Here is a 21,802-nt window from a genome sequence, read left to right as displayed (position 1 = left end):
TTTTTTTTGCATTCTTTCTTTCATCCAGCTGGCATGGCTGCATCAGCTTTGACCATGGCCTGATTGTCCCACAGGATCATTTATCATTTACACCCTTCACCCGCCTCTGCTGGTACTGGCTTCAGCTGGCCAACAGCCTTGGGTCCCTTTCTCTTTTTTTAATATTTATTTTTTAGTTATAGGTGGACACAGTGTCTTCATTTTACTTTATGTGGTGCTGAGGATCGAACCCAGTGCCTCACTCATGCTAGACAAGTGCTGTATCACTGAGCCACAACCCCAGCCACCCTGGGGTCCCTTTCTAAAGATTGTTTTCTTCACCCTGCACCCCTTCCTTGGAGCTTGGCAGGTATTGAGTGACTGCGGCCCACAACTGCGGCCCCTTCCTTTGGCCCCTACCTACTGGGTTTCTGCCTAAGCACCAGCTCCCACTCACTCATTGGAGAGATGCTCCAACCCCAAAACTCAATCACAGACTTCCTGAGCCCATCAGTTCAGCTCTTCAGGTTGACTTGACCTTTGGGCCAGGTCAAGCACCTACTGCATGCTAACCACTACACTAAGCTCTTTATGTTTCTGTGATCCACATAAGGCCAGCCAGTCTTCGTACAGTGTCACACTCCAGAAAATGTTAGTCTGACATCTACAAATAATTGGAAATACATTTAATCTTTATTGGAAAGGTATCACTGGAAGATCACTGTTAAGATAGGTACCAAAATTTCTTAAAATTCTCAGAACCATTTACCAATTAGAACTAAAATGACTATTGGTGTCTGTCTTATCAAAGGACAGACAGAGGCTGTTGCTTTAATTCCTATTGAAAAATGTCTTCATTAGTTTCCCAGGGCTGCTATAACAAAGTCCCACCAACGGGTGGTTTAAAACAATGAAAATGGATCATCTCACGGTTCTGGAGGCAGGAAAGCCAAGAGCAAGACCTCAGCAGGGCACACTCCCTCTAAAACCTTAAGGGAACCCTCTCTTGCCTCTTAGCATCTGATGATTTTCCAGCATGCTTTGGTGTTCCTTGGTTTGCAGATGTGTCACTCAAATCCCACATCTTTACCTGGCACTCCCACTGCGTGTGTTTCTCTCTCTGTTTCCAAATTTCCCCCTTTCTGAGGATACTAACCATATTGGATTAGAGCCCACCCTAAAGTTTTCATTTGAGCTTGAGTAGTCTGCAAAGACCCTATTTCCACATAAGGTCACATTCCAAGAACTAGAGTTTAGGACTCCAATGTGTCTTTTTGCAGGAACAAAACTCAATCCATAACAGTATCTTGCTGGATTCATAAGCAAAGTCCTTTGGAATCTCAGGGAGAAAACAAGAACTCTGTCAAGGGCAGTCAGGAAGGGATTTCCAGAGGACCTAGAGTATAGACTGGGCCTTAAAGGACACCTGGGATGACTGGGAGATCTCCAAGAGAAGTCAGGAAAGAGAGGGAACCAGGCAGGAAGAAGATGTGGTCAAGCACAGAGAAATGCAATGGCATGCTGTGGTGAGGGTGGAAAGACCAGCCCTGGGGCTAGGCACTTTGTGTGTAAGAGGGGGAGACAGGACTGAGAAGAACATGTGGAGGGACATTCCAAAGGGCCTTTTAATCTTAATGCTACAGAAAGTTTGGTTCTTATCCTGTTATCATATAGAAAACAAGGAACCAATGGGAATTTTCAACTCAAGTCACTTGCTTTAAATTTGTTCTCAGTCTCAGAGTGACACCTTTTTGGACAAAGTTGAAGCAAGACTCTCTTGAACCAAGGCTTAAGTAGATCTTATTCATTAAAGGTTGAATTCTGTCATCTTTAAAAAGAGGAGTGTTTGGTCTTGGTAGGGCAATGAGTAAGGAGGGTGAACTGAATCAAGCCCAGAATATAGTCTACAAGCCAGAGTCCCAGTGGGACTCCCAAGAGGCAGACCCGGCTTGGAGGCCTGGGTGGAAGAAGTGTGGACAAGGACTCTCACAAGATGCACCTGGAATAGGAGATGCAGGATCAGCTGGGGGAAAGCTAGGCTGTGACACAGTCCATTCCACATGCAACTCTGGAGCTAGGGCAGCTCAGTGACATTGTCCCAGTCGGGATGAAAGGACAGGCCTTGATGACTATCTATTGACCAGTCACTGTGTGTGAGCCATCCCCCATCAGGGATGTGACCTTAGGCAAGGACCACTTTTTGCAAAAGAGTAATCCTAGTGGAGGATGATGGGGACCTCATTTATCACATTGTTTTGAAAAAATCCAGCCACTGACATACAGTATGTCTAATAAGCTCAAGAAAAACAAAAAGATTAGGTGTTGCCTAAAAACAGATGAGCCTGAGAAACTAGACCTCAGACATACAGGGGAAGTACCTCAGTGTGATCGATGTGGTTAAAGACAGAGAAAGTAAATGGAGAAGATAAGTGCTTGGATGACCTTTCTCTTTGGGAGCATAGTCAAGTGTCACTCAATGACAGGAGAAATACATCTCGAGGTGATTTCATCCTCATGTGAACCCTGTAAAGCACACTTACACACACATCTGATGTCACCAGATGGTATACTCTGTGTGACTGCTATCCTATATGTGGTCCATTATTGACCCAAAACATCCTATGTAGTGCATGACTGTAAGTTTTCCTGCACTTGGGGACAAGACACCCAGTCATATTCTTTCTTTGTTTCTGACCTACAAGAGGAAAAGCCAGAGAATGGGGAGACAGGAGAAGACTTCTGGGGGAGGTCTTCACGCTATTTGGTAAAGCAAATAGATCATCATTAGCTAAATAGAAAGAGAAGCCCTGGAAATGCCAACGTTTGCAAGAAAGCACCAGAAGGCTTCTCACATCCAGGCTGTGCACCAAGGGCAGGCTGAGTGCCTGGAAGCTTCATCCAGGGCAAACCAGGCCTTCCTGCAGAAAACAAATCCTGGGCTTATCCAAAGAGCAACTGAGAAAACTAAGACCATTTTTTAAAAAAATCGTGTTCCATATGGCAATTGAGTGAGTAGGTATACATCTTGTACTGTCATTTTAAAGGAGTAATTTATTAATAGAGAAAGAAATATTGACTCATTAGTGACAGGTGAGGAGCAGTGGGTAGGGCACCCATGTTGCTGCTCCCACCATTTGAGAAGCTGTGCAGGTACCAGAGAGCAGCAGGGAGCACAGAAGACAGGACCACGACGGGAGCCATCACAGGGAAGGTGGCCCCAAGGCCCCAGGCTTGCCCTTCTCTAACTCCTCCCTGAAACTCAACCACTTTATTCTACCTACAAAATATAAGTTCCTCCACAGCTGAGAGCTCTGCATGCCGATGCTGGAGCCCCTAACTTGCTCTGCACGGTGTGAATGGGGTCGATTGTTACAGATGGTTTGAATGAAGAACCATTCTGCAGCTCAATAGAGAACAACAGGGAGGAGACTGTCCTATCTTGCTGAAAGTGTGTCAGAATGGGATTCGCACCCTGGTTTGAGAAACTCCAAAGTTACTGTTCTTTTTGTGTCACTTGTGGTCATCAATCTTCTTTTATCTCCCTGCTGTGCCTAAAGGATCAGCCCATTTTGCAATGCAAATTCTGCAGTCCATATAGTCTTCACAGGTTAGGGGCAGAGTCCACAGGACACCCCTCCCCTCAGACCCGAGATGCAGGCTCCAGCATTCCCAGACCACCAACACTTTTGATCAACTGACTATGGATGTGGGAGTTCCCACTATCTGCTTAAGTTTCACCAAACCAACTCATAGAACTCAGGAAAGTGCCATACACATGAATGATTTTAGTTTTGACCAGTCAAAGGAAGAAATGCATAACACAAAGTCCAAGAGGATCCCAAATATGAAGTTTCCATGTCCTTAGGATGCATCACCAATCAGGAAGCTCACCTGAGCACAAGTGTCCAGGGTTTTCTCAGGGTTTATAATGGGGGCCTGTTTGGATGGTTGATTGAATAATTGGCCACACTGAACTTAATCTCCAGCTTCCTTCCCTCCTTCAAGGTCAGGCCATCGTGTGGCTCAAAGCTCCAACCCTCTAATCACAGAGTTGGTCTTTCCAACTTGAAAGCCTGAAACATGGTTGACCAGGACCCATCCTGAAATCATCTAGGGTCCCTCTCCGTTCATTAGCATAGATTCAAGTATGGTCCAGGTACCCACCATGAATTTCAAAGGCAATCCTATCACTTGGGAATTCCAAAGGTCTAGAGGCTCCTTCCCCAGAACCAAGGTCAGAGAATAAGAGAATAGCCATATTCTTTACCATACAACCTCAGTGACCAGTGGTAGTCATGTTGGTAGTTTCCCTGGAGCATCAGGTTTGTCCCTGATAAGAATCTTCCCAGTACTGGACAGCCTCCCAGAAAGTGTGTTTCGGCTTAGAGAACTCCCAAGTTCTTCCTTTCCTGGGGCTGAAATCTATCTTTCTACGAGCATCTGTTAAGCAAGGAGTTATGAATTTCCACTCCAAGGACCTAGAGTTACCCCACTCTCTTCTCTACAGAATCTTTCACTTCCAAGAAAGAAACCTGGAAATTTCTTGCCCAGGGCAGGTCCTGGAAAGTTTCACCAACCATGAAATGGAGAGCTGAACTCTGTCCAGCCCCTCTCAGACACCTCGGAAAACAGCAAGGCTCTGTCTGGCCTGACAGAAGTTTTATTTATCCCCTTGATATAGGGTCTTTCTTTCACATATGCTAGGTCCTATAGGAGTCTCTCCTCTCCTTTTATTTTGTAATCATTTCAAATTTAACAAAAAATTGGAAAAAGCAGCGCTAAGAATCCAAGTCACCTTCACTCTGGTTCCACAGTTTTCCAATGTCATCTGCTTTATTTACTAGCTCTTTTTCTTCTTAAGCACATTCAAGCATGCCCTTCATCTTTTTTTTTTAACTATTTGAGGGCAAGTTGTAGCAATGTTGCCCATTATTAAAATGCTCCAGTGTTTATTTTCCCCAAACAAGGGCACTCTCCTGCCAAGTTCCGCTACAGCCATGTAAATTGGGAAGTCAGTGTTATTCTGATACCACCACACAACCCACACCCCTGACACCATCATTCAGCCCATATCCCTGACGTCACTGTGCAACCCACAAACTCCATCCGACTGAGCCAGCCATGTCCATGTCCCCCAGTCCAGGAGCATACATTGCTGTCATATTTCTTTGGTTTTCTCCAATTTGGAAGAGTTCCTCAAACCTTTGTTCCACAGGGACTCTGGGGAGACCCCTTACCCTGGGGTCTCATCACCAGACTTGGGCCTCAAACTCTCGGCAGGAACATCTCAGAAGTGAAGCTGTGCTTTTCTTGGTGCATGGAGGCAAGAAGAGTGCTAGAGCTGCCTGTCCTAAACTGGGAGCTGCTAACCTGGACAACTGGGCCATTCATGTCTGCCGGGTTTTCTTTTGTATTTGATTGGTGTCTGAGGAGCAAGGCCCTGAGACTGTCAATCCCCTGCCCACCATCAGAACTCCACTCTCCAACTTCATCATCCTTTGATGAACCCTGAGCTGATTAACCAACACTGAGCTTGTTGCCATACGGTGATTTCTATTTCCATCCTTTTCTTTACATTTACTAGTTGGCCTTCTACTAAGAAGAAAAGCATCCTCTTCTCCCCCATTTATTTATCTATTAAGAGTCTATTTTTTCCATGGGATGTAATTTCTATCATTATATGTTAATACTTAGGTTGTCCCAGATTTGGCCATGGTGGGTCCCTTCAAGCTCATTCTGTCTCATTGTCATATATTCCCAACGTCCTCTAAACATTTTCTCTTTTCCTGGCACAAAAATGATGTTTCAGGCTCATCTTGTACTTTTCTCTTTTCTTCTGCCCCAGCCCTGGAATCACCCATTTCTCCAAGGAACCTTAGATAACTTTCAGTGAAGAAGGGTATTTATCTGGAAACTAAGACTTGATGGTTGGTTTGCAAATCACTATGGAATGTCCTTGCCCCTAAGCCCTTTCAGTAAACAAAGCTCAGTCTCTTTCTCTCTCTTTGTCTTCAACTGTGAGTCAAACACTATTTCTAATTCCAGTTCCTTATACGGGGTCCTCTCTAGCCTTCCCCTCTCCACAGTTTGTGTACTCCTTCCAGCAGTAAAAGTTTCACAGCATCCTCATAGATTTCTTCTTTGCTCAGCCCCCTGGGTGGAGCCAATCTCCCAATCACTAAAACTCTGCTCTGGGCCCTCAGCCTCAGCACTTTGACCTTTGGCCCTGCCACCACCTCCTAGAGAAGGAAAAAGAAAAGAAAAAGAGGAGTGGAACAGGAGGTTCCAAAATTTTGTTTTCCCAATCTAGTGTATGAAGCACCAGACTTTGCATGAGGTTGTTGTTAAAACAATGTTTCATTTGTTTGTGTTTTTAGTATTTACCTTGAGTCAAGTGATAGTCTAAAGAGTCCTAACTAATTTAATTCTCACAAAACCATTCCAAATACTGACATTTTCCCCATGTTCTAGATTTAAAAACAATAAATAAATAAATATATAAACAAAAACGGAATCCAGAGAGCATCAGTGTTGTCCCAGGACATCTAGCTGGGTACTGGTGAGTGCTTGGGCACTGCTAGAGTGGCACCAGGGCTGGCTATTCCTGACAGTGGCTGTGCTGCTGTCTGGCTGTTAGTGACTTGAAAGCAGCTCTCAGCTCCCCGGGCCTCTTCCATTCGCAGAGGACAGAGATTTGTTCATAAAATAGCACAGAGATTTCAAAAACAGTGAAATAGCTTGGTTGGACTCCTCTTCCTGCAGGTAACAATGATAAAACCAGGACAAAATTTTAAAGCCATCTCTAAGGTCTGAAGAGTGCCTACAGCAAGCAGAGACCAAGAGGGACATCTGCTCTTGTGACATGGACTGGATGAATGAGTGGGAGTGCCTGGCTTTTCTTTGGAGGACACTCTCCAGTCTGGGAGGGGCTCAGGCAGAAAGCAGCAGCCTTGTTAACCCAAGGGGTAAGAGGTTAGAACCCGGGGCCGGCAGAGCAGCAAGAAGGGAGTCGCAGAAAGGGTGAGCAAAATAAATGATCAACTTTTAAAAATCCCAATTTAGAACAGCATCGAAATACACCAGCCACTTAGGACTAAAGCCTATAACTGGAAACTATAAAGCATTACTTAAAGAAACTAAAGGAAATCTAAATAAACAGAGAGATACCATGTTCAGAATTGGAAGACTCAGTACTGTTAAGAGATCCATCCCTGCGTCCCCACCCCATTAAACTAGAGATTTAACACAGTCCCAATCATACTAATGCTACAAAGTTCTGGAAAAGAAAAGGGAAAGCTGTTTCTAAAATCAATATGGACATGTGAAGATCTAAAAAACCAATAATCTTGGGAAGAAACAGAAGATTTATCCCATTTGACTTTAAGAACCTTAAAACTACAGTAATGTGTACATTTATGGTATCGGCGTGGTGTGAAGAAAGATCAATAGAAAGGAGTCAAAATTCAGAAATAGACCTAAATTTAGATAGCCAATTGATCTTCTACAAAGACAGGAAAACCATTCATTTGGAAAGGAAAGTTAACAACCAATGCAAATGACTGTAGAACTATATGAACAAGTGTTTTATCCCTGCCTCACACCACACAGAAACATTCATTTAAAATGCATCACAGACCTAAAAGTAAATGTTAAAACTATGAATCTTTTTTAAATATTTTTTAGTTGTAGGTGGACACAATGCCTTCATTCTTATTTATTTATTTTTATGTGGTGCTGAGGATCAAACCCAGTGCCTCACCTGTGCTAGGTGAGCGCTCTACCACTGCTCCAAAACTATGACTCTTATAAAAGAAGACACAGAATATCTTCATGATCTGGAGGCAGGTGAAGATTTCTTAGGATGCAGAAAGCACTAACCGTAAAAGAAATTTTTGATAAATTATAGATATCAAGACACTAATATGGAAATGATTACAGATCTGGAGAAGATATTAGTAAAAAAGTTCAAACGAAATACTTTTAGCTAAAATGTATAAAGATCTCCTAAAACTCAATCACGAAAACACAACATAGAAAAAGGGGCAGAAGACTTGAACAGACACTTTACAAAGAAAGAGTGTGAATGGCCAATACACACGTAAAAATGTGATCAATGTCATTAGCCATCAGAAGATGCACATCAAGGCACAATAATATACTACTAGCCCTGCCCCTCAAGTGGTTCCCACACAGATCTGCTAACACATGCATGCTGTACCTCAGTTTCCCTACTGAGATGACACATATTAGAAAGATTGACCGCACCCAATGTTGGAGAAGGTGCAGGGTAACAGAAGCCTCGTGTCACGATGGAAACACAAAAGTGGAACAAGCGTGGCAGTTTCTCGTAAGGCCACACATACACTGACCTAATAATTCTACTCCTTGGTGTCTATTCAAAGGCATAACAGCATCTACACACAAAAATACTTGTAAATTCGTTTTCATAGCAATTTAATTCACAATGGTCAAAATTAGAAATAGCCCCTATTTCCAAGAGTAGGGGGCTAAATAAACATATTATGTTTTCTTTAAAGGTAGAACATCACCCATTAATAAAAAGAAACACATTAGTGGGGGCTGGGGATGTGGCTCAAGTGGTAGCGCCGCCAAAAATGAAGGAAGGAAGGAAGGAAGGAGGGAGGGAGGGAGGGAGGGAGGGAGGGAAGGAAGGAAGGAAGGAAGGAAGGAAGGAAGGAAGGAAGGAAGGAAGGAAGGAAGGAAGGAAGGAAGGAAGGAAGGAAGGAAGGAAGGAAGGAAGGAAGGAAATTACTGATACATACAACAATGTGGGGGAATTTCAGATATTATCCTCGGTGAAAAAAACTTGTGCCAGACACAAAAGAATGGCACCTATGAAATGATCCCGCTTACGTGAAGTTCTGGAGGGGGTGGTTCCTGAGAGGGAGAGGTGGGAGTGAGCCACAAGGGATGACTGAGGAGGGAGAAGAGAGAACTTTCCAGGGATCTGGAAAACTGACTTTCTTAATTGGTGTGTGGGTTTCACAGGTGCATTCATGTGTCAAAATCATACCGTTGAAATTTGTGCATTTTAATGTATATAAGTTTTACCTTAAAAGAAGAACCACAAAATAAATTAATAGTTGAGTCACAGTTGGAGAGTAGGGGGTGGCACAGATGAAGCAGGAGGGGCAGAATGTTGGTCATTGCTGAGGCTGGGCTGTGTGTACAAGGGAAGCTATTATGCTCCTCTGTTTACCTTACATATGTTAAAGATTTTCAATAATAAACAGCACAGGGAGCCCAGCCCTAAGGAAATTAGACATTAGCCTAATCGGTTTTAACTGGGGAGAGGGAAGGCTCTCAGTTTAAACACCTGAAGTGGGAACTCCAGGTGGGGCTCAGGAGGGAAAAGGGGTTCTGGGTACCATATGATAAGGACCTTGTGGACAGAGTGGTACAGATGAGTGGTATAAGTGGGTGGAGAGTGACTACTTCACATCCTCTTACCCACGTCCCTTTCCCAGTGGGTACCCTAGGTCAGAGACCTCTTCCACATCCTGAGCCTCAGTTGATTCCCATGCTGATTTGTTACAACTGCTGACATGTGCATGCTGTGCCTCAGTTTCCCCAGCTCTCTCACAGAGCAGTAGTCAACTTCTCTGTAGTAGTCAACTTTCTCCTGAGGGGAAAGGGAGGTTTTAGGCTGAGGGTCTGCTAGCATCCTGGTAGGAGGTAGCTGGACACACGCATGTGGTTGGGCAGATGAACACCTGGGCATTCCTTCATAGTCGTATTATTTTAATATTAGCTTAACATTTTCCTAGTGGAGATAGAAAGAAACAGATTTTCTTCAGAGAAAAAAAGATGTGATATCTCCTTCTTTTTGTTCCAATTAAGAGATTAACTGCATTTCATTTACTAAATTAGAGAACTTCTTGGGAGGCATGGTAAAAAATAACAACAGCAAAAAATCATGAAATCTAAATAATAAACTACCTCGGCCCTTCCTGGTAAGAACAGCAACTGCCTGGGCATGGATCCGTCTCTCACACTGCCAAGCTATCCAACAGGATAGGTCAGTGCCTGCGGGCTTCTAAGTTTGCATCTGAGCCATCTCTCTGCTATCAAGAGTGGGCTCCAATCACCCATTACATGTGGAACCACATGAGAGGCTTGAGGTAAAATGTTGCAAAAGTGATGTCGGAACCAGGCAACGCCTCAGAGGTTCACATCCAGGCAGCCAGCTGCCCAAGTGGCCCTCCTATCAATCCAGCTCTGGCTCTGGCCAGGAAGCTAGGACATCAGGCTGTGGGCAAGTGACCCAGTTAACTAGAGGCCACCTTTCTTGTCATATCTTCATTTCCTAGGACCATCCTTTTTGTATAGGGACTGTGCCACTTGCTCCCTTGAGGTGAGTCTTGTCCTTGTGTCTCGCCCTCTCCATCATCCCAGTGAGTCAGCTTGGCCTAGTAGAAATCTTGAGTCCAGCAGGCCAGGGTTCAAAATCCCAGCTTAATGCCATGGCTTGTGTGACCTACATCAGTTTCCTCTTTGTCACACAAGGACAGTGACACCTGCTTGCTTCCCCATGTGAAATCATGTGTGTAAAGTATCTAGCAATGACTGGTCTGGTACTCAGTAAGGATGCTGAACTTGGGAACCATTAAGAAGGTGCTTTTTACATGGTAGGTGCTCAACTGGAATGCAGTGGTTCAACTGGAATGCAGTGCAGAAGCACAGCACCTGTGCTGTCTCCTCAGCTCTGTCTCTGTCTCATTTTGGTTAAATGAACAGCATTTGTTCATTCACAACATACAGCTCACTGTGTACCACATCTTGCACTAAGTGCTAGGGAATCAGAAACAAGTAGATCGTTAAGGCAGAATCCCATCCTAGAGAATCACACCCTGGGGGGCCCAGCAAGGAACACCCCTGAGTTGTGTCCCTCTCTTCTCTGCAGGAAATCATCACCTCCATCCTGCTAAGTGGGCGTATTGGGCCCAACATCCAGCTGGCTGAGTGCTATGGACTGAGGCTAAAGCACATGAAGTCAGATGAGATCCACTGGCTGCACCCCCAGATGACGGTGGGTGAGGTGCAGGACAAGTATGAATGTCTACACGTGGAGGCCGAGTGGAGGTAGGAATGTGGGGTAGGGAGGCCCTGGAGGTCCTCCCCACAGCACTCCCCATCCTCAGAATCTTCTAGAAAATCTAAGTGGCATCCTAGACTTAGACCTCCTACAATGTCTAATGCATGCATTTTCAAAACATGACGTGGGACTCACAATAAATCTGTATCCAGAAATGTCCCCAGTTGGGATACTGTAGTGCTATGGTGAAGGGGAGCAGAGGGTAGGGAGGATGGAGGGACCCACTTCCTCCTCGAGATTCGAGCTTCCCTGCATCACCCAGAGTCTGACCGCCCTACCACAGGTATGACCTTCAAATCCGCTACTTGCCGGAGGACTTCATGGAGAGCCTGAAAGAGGACAGGACCACGCTGCTTTATTTTTACCAACAGGTAAAAAGTTCCTCCAGAGTCCCATTGCACCCTCCAGGCCAAGTGTATCCATCCTTTCGTAGGAAGATGGAAAGACAAAGCCCAGGTTTTGGAAGGCCCCACCCAAAAGCCCCGAGTGCTATGCCTGAGGATCATTGTCAGCTGCTCCAACCTTGGTGCAGACCAACCTGTTCCATAAGCTCCCAGCTCCTCTAGGACGTCCTTGGCTTCCCAGGTGACTGGGCTAATGAAGCAGGAGCAGGTTAACGTACAGGCTCTGAGGTCTTTCATACCTGGTTTTTAGCCAGCTCTGCCATTTACTAACTTTGTATTCTTGGAGATTTCATTTACCTGCATAAAACTGTCTTCTCGTCTATAAAATACTAATACTTACTCGATGGGGTTATTGTGAGGATCAAATGACATCATTGGCAGTGTGCAGGTAAGCTGTCTCTGGGAAGACGAGACCCCTGGTTTAGAGTACCTGCCAGTTCCCATGGTATAAATGCCCCCGCCAAGACCTGATTCAAGCTACCAATGGGATATCCACCAGTTCACAAAACTTCTAAAGATGTGATAACTGGCTCTCTTGAACAATTGCCAAGCCTCTTTGACATGCCATAGCATTAAATAAGTGCCTAGCACCTGTGCAAAGAAGTACCAAGGAAGAGTGAGCTACTGCCAGTATTTTCCAGCTGGTCTCAGCTCCCTCCAGCATCTCCCCTCTGATTTCCTGGACACTAATCCAGACATTTCTTGGACCATGGATGGCATCTTTCCTACCTATCAACAGGGCTTTGGAAAAATTAATGACTCCTCCCCAAATCAGGGGTGGAGGGAGTTCTCTCCAAATTGGGATGGGGTGAAGACTCTGGAGCAGGGAGAGAATGTGTATGAACGTTCCCCTGTGAAGGGGCTCAGGGACCCAGGGGGCAGAGGCAGAGCCAAGAGGAAGCTCCCAACCTGCTCCCCATCCCTGCTCAGTGCTTGTCTGTGGTTGGGTGAGCATGAGACAGCTCAGGGGCAGGGGTGTGTCACCTCCTGGGTCTCTGCTCAGGGAAGGGGGATGGTGAGGGCGTGAGTCTGACCTGTGATCTTTCTCCTGCCAGCTCCGGAATGACTACATGCAGCGCTATGCCAGCAAGGTCAGCGAGGGCATGGCCCTGCAGCTGGGCTGTCTGGAGCTCAGGTAAGTGGCCTCAAGGTCTCTCCTGGGAGAGTGTCCTGCTGGGTCCGAGGCTGGCCTGGACTTTCGAGCATCTAGGGTGGAAGTGGGAGTGAGCACGTGAGAGCTGGGAAGGGGAGGAGAGGAAGCCAGCAGAGTGGGCCTCTGAGGTGCTCGCCATCTGGTCCTTGGAATAAATGGGAGAGAAGGACCAGCTCCCTCTGCTCAGTCCCCACCCCCTGCCCTGCCCTTGCCTCTGGGCTGCCTGCTTCTCCCTCTGTCCTTTGCAAGTGTTTCTGCAAATGCTTCAGAGCACCAGGCCAGGCCCTGGGGCTGTTGGAATGTAGGGGTCCCCCTCTGTGCTGCCCACTATAGCACCCCAGCTCCAGGAGGCACTCTGTGTGGAATTAGCACAGCATTCGGCGATGTCCTCAAGCTCACAGTGTTTGGGAGGTGACAGATGTGTACACAATTAATCATAATACAAGGCAGAACGAACATGTACCACTTCCAAGTGAAGCCATTAACCTTGCCTGCAGGCAGCAGGGAGAGGGGATTTGAACTGCCCCTGGAAGGAAAAAATACCTCTTGGTTGACAGATAATGGCACCCAGTGGGACATGCATCCTCGCCCGCCCAGGGATGGAGGAAGAAAGGCATAGACTAGAGAATGGGGGTGGGGTGAACTTGGAGAGCAAAGATGGCTGGCATGTAAGAGGCCATGACAATGGCAGGCTAATGACATTATTGGGACAACAGACACCGTGTGCCCTGGCCTGCCTTCCAGGACCCCTGCAGCCCTATACCCTGCATGGCATCCTATAGTCTTCCCCTCTGAAATTAGATAGTTCTAAAGAGCTTATCTTTTCCTTTTTGTTGGTGGATCTCACACTTAGGGCTGTGGTATCACTTGGAGACTCCAGTGAATCACCTGTCAGTCATCACTTAGTGAAAGCAGCCCAGAGGGGATCCATTTGCATTCCACTTCACATTTTTACACCCTCCAGTCATCCCTGAATTGTTTTTGGTTGTGGCTTCAGTGGCAGGGGCTGTGCCAAGAGGCTGGAGGACCAGGCTCTGTGAGAGAGTGAGGTCAGGAATGGGCAGGCTAGAGAGGCTGCTCTCTGATCAGCCCCGGACTGCTCCCAGGACTGTTTCCTGAAAAGGACATGCTGCCTCATGTCTCCTGAGTCTCAGGAGCATCAGATAAAGGTTCCTATTCTTACCGGTGACCCCTGAGATCAGGGGTGTGCTGATGGGGAAAGGGCGTGGGAAACACCTACTTTGTAAAACTGAGAATATTTTTCAGATCATTTTTAAATGAAAAGGATAGATAGAATGCAGTTGTATGTGAAGTTGGGCTATTTTAAAGTGAAGTTTTGACTATTGCCACTAACGGAGTCAGATATGGTTCTGAAAATCATACCATGAAGTCGACTCTTCCAGGGATGTGACTCTTGCTTGAAAATCATGGGTAACAGTCCCTTGTCCTGTTAGCATCACAGATTATACACCTTGCCTATGGATAACGACATCACCAGGAAAAGAGTATGCCTTGTTTCTTGGTTAAAAAAGAAGTATGGTAGGTGCAGCAGACATGAGAGTAGGGACATGAATCCTCTGTGGACTCAGATCAGATCCTATCTGGAGAATTGGGTGTAATGATGTACAGCACAGGTCAGAAGCTGGGCTTTCTGAGCATGCATCCTGGGGCTTGCATTGACTGTGTTATCCTGGGCAAGTCATCTGATCTCCCTGTGCCTCAGTTTCTTCATCTGTAAAATGGGAATGATGGAACAACCTCACAGGGTTGTTAGGAAGAATTAGTGAGTTACTATATTTCAAGTACTTACAACCATGACAGGGACTAAAGTGTTCTGTAACTGTGTATTTACTTGGCTGACATTTTTCTCTCAACCCTTATTTTATTTACTTATTTGTCTCTAATAGACTTTTGTTCAGAGAAGTTTTAGATTTGCAGCTAAACTGAGCAGATGGCACAGAGTTCTCCTGTGCCTCCTATCCCATACCCGCACAGCACTCCATCATTGCCACTCTGCGAGTGTGGAGCGATTGCTCTGATTGATGTGTCATTATCACCCAAACACCACAGTGCACATGAAGGTTCGCTCCTGGAAGAACCAGTTTCTTTAATGTAAGATTGGACAGTGTCTGCAATAGTCAGTGAAATGACTAGACACAGCAATCTTGACAGGGAAGGGAGGCTGGCATATGCATGGACATTGGCTATTTGGTCTCAGCTGAAACCACCATTGCTACAAATAAATACCACAGTCATGCATCAGTTACTAGTGGAGATACATTCTGAGAAATGCATCATTAGGTAATTTCATTGTCACGTCAGCACAATAGAGTCCATTTACACAAACTAAGACAGCTATGACTCTAGGTGAAGTAATCTTATGAGACCGCCATGATATCTGTGGTCCATTGTTGACCAAAAGGTCATTATGTGGCATCTGACAGTACATACAAGTTTTCATGAATGCATATATTTTTAGGAGAAATGGGACTTGAAGAAGATGTGTCATATATTAATAGATGCCACCTCTGGTGGTAGGATTATGAATTATTTTTATTTTCTTTTACAAATTGAAAAATTTTAACATGTTCATTTAATAATTGTTTAGGTGAACACACAAACATATGCACACATTTCAGAGATAGCAAATAGGCAAAAAAGAAAGTGCCCAGGAACCCAGGACCTGAAGGTGCAGATGGCGTCCCCGTCCCCGGGCTGACGGCCTGAGAGTTAACCTCCTGGGCTTGGTTGTTCTCGGGCACTGTGGAGAGAGCCGCCATTTCTTCCTCAGCCTCAGAGTCCACACACAGCCCAGGAGCTGGGTCTCCCAGACCACTAGGCTGGTGCCTTTCTGGGAACAAAGTCTGTGGGATTTCCTTGTCCTCGCTGTTTTCTGAAGATCCAATTTTACCCCCCGCCACCTTGCTCTGTCCCCATGAATCCCACCTCTGGCAGGGGAAGGGGCCCCAAGGCCAATGCCTGGACATGAGTGTCCTGCCCTGGTGGCCTCCTTCTCCAGCCACCGACTCTCCCCCCGTGACTCCTTTCTCTCCAGGCGGTTCTTCAAGGACATGCCCCACAACGCCCTTGACAAGAAGTCCAACTTCGAGCTCCTGGAGTAAGTGCGGGGCGGCCTCCCGACCCCCTCCCGACCCTCCCTTCCTTCCCTCCAGAGCCTCCTTTCCCACTCAGCCCTGGACCAGAGCCGAGTAGTCAGGGCCTTTCTCCTGGTCCCCAAGCCTTGGTACCCCCTCTCGACTGGCCAGAAGTCCTGAGCTGGAGGGAAGGAGAGCCAAATGCTGCTTCTGTTTCCCTGTTTTCAGAAAGGAAGTGGGACTCGACCTGTTTTTCCCAAAGCAGATGCAGGAGAATTTAAAGGTGAGAAAATCAAAGGGTGAGGGGCCCAGAAAACCCTTCTTTGTGCAGATCCCCTGGGCTGGAACTACAAGGATTGGGCTGGGGATCCTCAAAGAAGCTGGGGCATCTGTGCTGCCTGGAGCCAGGACATAGGACAGCCAAATGCCCCCAGTGGGCCACTTCTGTGGCGGAGAATCAGGACGGGCTGTGCCTCCCTCCAGCCTCCCAAGAGGCAGCCTGAGCCCTGGGAGGCCGATTTCCCTGCCTCCTGCACAGGGTTAGGGTGGGCCCCGCCCGAGACCACTGAGTGTGTTTTGGGGAACAGGTCAGTGTTGCTGTCATGGCAGGAGCCCTGGGGGCATCTTCCAGCATGGGCATCCTCTCAGTGAGACCTAGTGGAAGGACAGGTGCCAGGAAGGGCAGGGCCCGGCTCAGCACTGCCGACCTCTCCCCAGCCCAAGCAGTTCCGGAAGATGATCCAGCAGACCTTCCAGCAGTACGCCTCGCTCCGGGAGGAGGAGTGTGTCATGAAGTTCTTCAACACCCTGGCGGGCTTTGCCAACATCGATCAGGAGACCTATCGCTGTGAACTTGTTGTAATGACCACCCTCCTCATTCTCTCCAGGCTGGCAGGCTAGGGGGCCAGGGAGCTATTCGGGGACAGGAACAGAGCTCGGGCAGCAGGGCCTTGCTGTTACCTGCCTATGGCAGAACTCGTGTTAATCCATGTGCCGAGCAGGGAGCTGAATGTTGGCCTCCAGCTGTGGGAGATGGGCAGGTGGGCAGTTATCCAGAGGGGTGAGCTGCATGGTGGGGTGTAGCTTAGTGAGCCTCTCTTAGAGTGTCAACACACCAGGTGGCAGAACAGAGGTAACAGTCCCCTCTCTCCTCTATTCCAGCAAGGGTGGAACATTACGGTGGACCTGGTCATTGGCCCCAAAGGCATCCGCCAGCTGACAAGTCAAGATGCGAAGGTAGAGAGCACTGAGGCCGCGCCAGCCTCTGGCTCAGGGTCTTAGATTTCCGACTCCTTCTCTGTCTGCCCAATCATTCTTCTTCCCCGTTGCTGAGAGCAGAGAGCCACGCCCTTGGTGTGAGCTCTGTGGACAGTGTTTGGGGATGGCAGCTTGGGCAGATGGCTCCTTATTGCAGACATAGGTGCAGAGAGAGAGAAAAGGACGTGCTTGGCGTTCTCGTGGTACAGAGAGAAGAGTAGCTCTGTAAGTGGCAAGGGGAGGCAGTTCTGGGTCCAGTTCTGACTCTACTGCCATCTTGACCTATGACCTTGGGCAAGTTCTGCCTTTCTCCACACCCTGTTTTCTCTTCTGAAAGGTGAGGGGCTTGGACATGATGATCCTTCCAGATTAACTCCCTTCATCTGCAGAGAGACTCCCAGTCGCTCCTCCCTCCCCCTCCTGACCCATCTGTATTGCCTGATCCCAGCAATGGGATGCTCTTAAGGGCCCCTTCTTCTCCACAGCCCACCTGCCTGGCTGAGTTCAAGCAGATCAGGTCCATCAGGTGCCTCCCGCTGGAGGAGGGCCAGGCTGTCCTGCAGCTGGGCATTGAAGGCGCACCCCAGGTGAGCATCCCTGGACACCTGGAGGCTCTTCAGGGGTATCACTATGGGTTAGGATGCCCTTGGGTCGACCTGACTGTGGCAAGCAGGAAGCCAGGGCTTCCGTGGCTTTGGGGATCTTGTTAAGAAAACTGCACCCATGCCCTAACAAGGTGTTGGGGTGATGGTTGGTATTTTTATTTTAATGTCAGGAAAGAAGTGGGGTCTAATATTGACCAAGTGAAAAATGACTTATCGTTCAAGATCCCAGGGACAGGGGGATTTCATGGTGGAAGAATCAGAGACCTCCAACTGCATCTATCTCCCCTGTCTGTCCCTGCTCTGCTCTGCTTCCCATTTCTCAGTTTCTGCTTTACATAGTGAGCACCCCACATGGTGCAAGGCATCACGCTCTCTTGCTGGTCTTCCCAGAGCTCAGGGTGGTCAGTAGGAGGGAGCACACGCACGCCCCCCTAGTGGTGACATGGAAGGCCAGCAGAGCTGAGAGGAAGCGTGGGCTGGGGTTGGGGGTTCCTGCAGCAGGGCTGGGGGTGGAGGTCCTGCAGCCTCTCTAGCAGCACTAGGGGGTACAGTGTAGCCAAGGCTTGAGGTCTCACCTTTGGCTGGCTTTTTCTCTGCAGTCTCTGTCCATCAAAACCTCATCCCTGGCAGAGGCTGAGAACATGGCTGACCTCATAGACGGTTATTGCCGGCTTCAGGGGGAACATAAAGGATCTCTCATCATCCATCCCAAGAAAGGTAGGTTTCCCTGAAAGGCGCAGTGCCCAACAGTGGACAGCTGCACGCTGAGCCAAGCCTGCAGGGCGATGTGGAGGCATGGGGGCGTGGAGCCACTGGCCCTTGAGCAAATGCATTCTTCAGGGGTGTGGGGAGGCGCTCAAGCAGCCCTGCAGGTGCTTCCTGTGGGGCCATCCTGGGTCGCCAGCTACAGGCCCTGGTCCTGGACAGCCACCCTGGTCCTGCTAGTCAGAGCCTCATAGAGGCCAGCTTCTGGAGGAGCTGCATTTGTACTACCAGGGAGATCAGAGCCATTGCTAGGACATGGTGGACCTTCCTCGTTTTGGGACCAGGGTCAGAAAGTAGGTCTGAGATGGATCACGGGGTGCTGGCAGGAGGAAGCCTACAAGGAGGATTCTGATTCTGGCCCAAGGCCTACATAGCTTCCACCCTGATGCTGAGAGGGGACAGAAGGTGGGGAGGGGTCTCCTTGTGGAGCAGTGACAGGCCCTCCATCCATCCCGGATTCTGTGTCCCTGGCTCCAATCTTCCCTCCCCTCCTGTCTCTCCAGATGGTGAGAAGCGGAACAGCCTGCCCCAGATCCCCACCCTGTGAGTACAGTGGGGAGTTGGAAGGGCCCTGAGCTCAGCCAGTGTGTGCTGGGAGGAGGATGGACAAGCAGGGTGCCCCCACCCCCTCATTTTTGAGAGAACTAGAGACCCTGGCCTTTCACACAGCGCGTGGTCCTCCCTGCTGCCCGCTGGTGACATCCTGGGAGGATTGCTGCTGTGCCCCATCTCTAGGCCCAGGCCATGCCCCTGCTTGTTGCAGCCAGGTGGGCTGCTTCTGCAATCGGGCGGTGGGTGAGGGGGGAAAGCTCTGGGGGAGCTTTGCCAGCTCTGTGTTCATCTGCCTCCTGCCCTCTCTCCTCCTGCAGAAACCTGGAGGCGAGGCGGTCCCACCTCTCGGAAAGCTGCAGCATAGGTAAGCCTGCCCACCCTGCCCGCGGCCTGTGCCCACCCTGCCCACGGCCTGTGCCCACCTCCCCGGGCTTGGTCCCTCTGCCTGCTCTTCTGACCGTTCCCTCCAAGTTACAGAAAACAACCTTTCCTAACCCTTCTCAGCACTGGCTTTAAAATATCGCCAGTTGTAATAGGGAGCATATATTGAGTAGTTAGTGCACACACTGAGTTTGTCATAACGAGAGGTGGCCCCAAACAAAATCCACAGACCACATGACTACAGACAGACATTGATTTCTCACAGTTCCAGAGGCTGGCAAGTCCAGGGTCAAGGAACCAGCAGATTCAGATGACTGCCTTATCACTGTGCTCCTGTGATGCAGAGAGAAGGAACTCTGGTGCCATTCCTCCTCTTATAAGGACACTAATCTTGTAATGGGGGCTCCACGATCTCATCTAATTGCCCCTCCAAGCCGCATATCCTAAAACCATCAAATTGTGAGTTAGGGCTATGAGACACAAGCAGCCAGTTCATAATGGTGTTAAATGGGTAACAGGTATGTTTGAAGGAGATGGATTTGCCCTAGATAACAAAACAGAGACTGTGTCAAGGCACCCCAGACTCAGTGGCTGCCCCAAAGCCTGCCCAGCTTCCCCCTCCAGCACCCTGACTTCTGGCTGCGCTGGGCTCCGGGTGGGAGCCACACCCCGGTTCCTGGCCCTGCCTGATGAGGCATCTCACCCGTGCGCTGGGTGTCCTCCTGTCATTCCAGAGTCAGACATCTACGCAGAGATTCCTGACGAGACCTTGAGGCGGCCGGGAGGTAGGTCCTGGACCCCGCCAAGGCGACCAGTCAGGGGTCTGGGAAGTGACATGATGAGGACTCCTGGGACACCACCGTGGAGCTTCCTGCCCTCCCTTCCTCCTGCCCCAAGTGTGCTCAGGCAGCAGCCAGCCCGGGCTCCTGTGGGTTGAAAGCTGAGGTCCTCCCCTGATGGATCATGTGCTTTTGTGTGTCTGTGGGATATGGGGGTTCTAAGAACATGGACCTGGGACCCAGGAAACGGGGTGATGGCTCCTCCATGGATCTGAGGCAGTGGAACATTCTAGATCCCCTTTCCCAGCCCAGCCTGTGCATTTTGGCTGAGGTGTTATGGGGTTCTGGGGCACCAGGGGATGCCAGCTAGTCTGTGTGCCCAGGGGCTGTGTTCTCCATCTGTGCAGGTCCACAGTACGGCATTGCCCGCGAGGAGGTGGTTCTCAACCGTATTCTAGGAGAAGGCTTCTTTGGGGAGGTCTATGAAGGGGTCTACACAAACCACGTGAGTCCCAGACTCTTCCCGACTCTTTGTCCACCTGTCTGGGGGTGAGGCAGGCACTCGATCCTGAGGCTATTGGAGGTGGAAGCCGTGACATGGAGGACCACGGCTTATCCACATGGCTTGGAGTATTTATGAAATACTCAGGGAGTGATGGGGAGGACAGTCATTCCCAAGGAGGACAGAAAATCACTGGGGATTAAAATAGAGGCAGGCCCTGGAGAAAGGTCACGGTGGCTTTGGTAGGAGAATACACGGAGGGCAGGAGGGTGGACCCAGCCAAGTGGGAGTTCGTCTCGGGGCACCTCTAGGTGGGCTGGCTTCGCCTTTGTGGTCATGCTCAGCAAGCCTGGGGAGGGCAGCGCCGGGGTGTGGGGAGGGAAGGAAGGAAGCACAGTTTGAAGCCAACTGCAGAGAGAACAAGGCCAGCCAGCCTGCATCTCGTGAAGGCCTGGGGTCACCTGCTAACCTCGTCTCAGCATCCTGGTCTACACAGCTGGGCTTGAGCTCTTTGATCTCCAAACCCCATTCTGGTTCTAACCCTGCCTGGTCCAGAAGAAAGGGGAAGAAGAGGAAGGGAAGGGTAAAGGGGAGAAGAGAAATGGAAGAAAGGAAGGGGTGGTGTGTCCTGCAGAAGCCAGGTCGCCTCGCCCCTCAGCAGTCGGCAAAGTCTGTGAGAAGGCCCTGCTGAGGCCAGGGAGGGAACAGTTTCCTTTGAGCACTAGGCTGGACCAAGATTCCCTAAACCCTCTTGTTGCAGAAAGGGGAGAAAATCAATGTGGCTGTCAAGACCTGCAAGAAGGACTGCACCCTGGACAATAAGGAGAAGTTCATGAGCGAGGCAGGTAGGCACGCCTGGACGGGGCCCAGACTCCCTGGCCCTCAAGGGGAGGGGAGAGGGAAGGGTTCTCCTCCCTCTTTCCCCCATTCTCCTGTGTGACCTCCCTCTCCCACTTCAGTGATCATGAAGAATCTCGACCACCCCCACATCGTGAAGCTGATCGGCATCATCGAAGAGGAGCCCACCTGGATCATCATGGAACTGTACTCCTATGGGGAGGTGAGCTGGAGGAGGCAGGCCAGGCACCCTGAGGATAGCTGGGGCACCAAGGGACACTTAGAGCAAAGGACACTTCTCCCAGTTTCCTGATTTCCGTACTCAGCAGAAGCAGAGGCCCTGTTGATAGAGGAAATTGCCAGAACATCTTGCTGAC

The 21,802-nt window shown here is 48.9% G+C and overlaps 1 protein-coding gene across 9 annotated transcripts in view; it reads left to right on the top strand.

Moving 5' to 3' along the window:
- Window positions 1–21,802, top strand: part of Ptk2b (protein tyrosine kinase 2 beta) — a 109,236-nt gene that overhangs the window by 69,261 nt on the left and 18,173 nt on the right. For all 9 annotated transcript variants that reach the window (XM_048801537.1, XM_048801539.1, XM_048801534.1 and 6 more), the window contains 15 exons: window positions 10,904–11,082; window positions 11,379–11,466; window positions 12,555–12,634; window positions 15,708–15,770; window positions 15,976–16,030; window positions 16,465–16,605; window positions 16,909–16,983; window positions 17,490–17,591; window positions 18,209–18,326; window positions 18,878–18,917; window positions 19,244–19,290; window positions 20,042–20,092; window positions 20,494–20,591; window positions 21,349–21,433; window positions 21,548–21,648. In XM_048801537.1, coding sequence (XP_048657494.1) covers window positions 10,904–11,082; window positions 11,379–11,466; window positions 12,555–12,634; window positions 15,708–15,770; window positions 15,976–16,030; window positions 16,465–16,605; window positions 16,909–16,983; window positions 17,490–17,591; window positions 18,209–18,326; window positions 18,878–18,917; window positions 19,244–19,290; window positions 20,042–20,092; window positions 20,494–20,591; window positions 21,349–21,433; window positions 21,548–21,648 — 1,323 coding nt within the window. The remainder of the gene's footprint in view (window positions 1–10,903; window positions 11,083–11,378; window positions 11,467–12,554; window positions 12,635–15,707; window positions 15,771–15,975; window positions 16,031–16,464; window positions 16,606–16,908; window positions 16,984–17,489; window positions 17,592–18,208; window positions 18,327–18,877; window positions 18,918–19,243; window positions 19,291–20,041; window positions 20,093–20,493; window positions 20,592–21,348; window positions 21,434–21,547; window positions 21,649–21,802) is intronic.

This window comes from Marmota marmota, unplaced genomic scaffold, assembly GCF_001458135.2.
Source record: "Marmota marmota marmota unplaced genomic scaffold, marMar, whole genome shotgun sequence".
NCBI lineage: Eukaryota > Metazoa > Chordata > Mammalia > Rodentia > Sciuridae > Marmota > Marmota marmota.
This window is presented reverse-complemented; position numbering and strand designations above follow the sequence as displayed.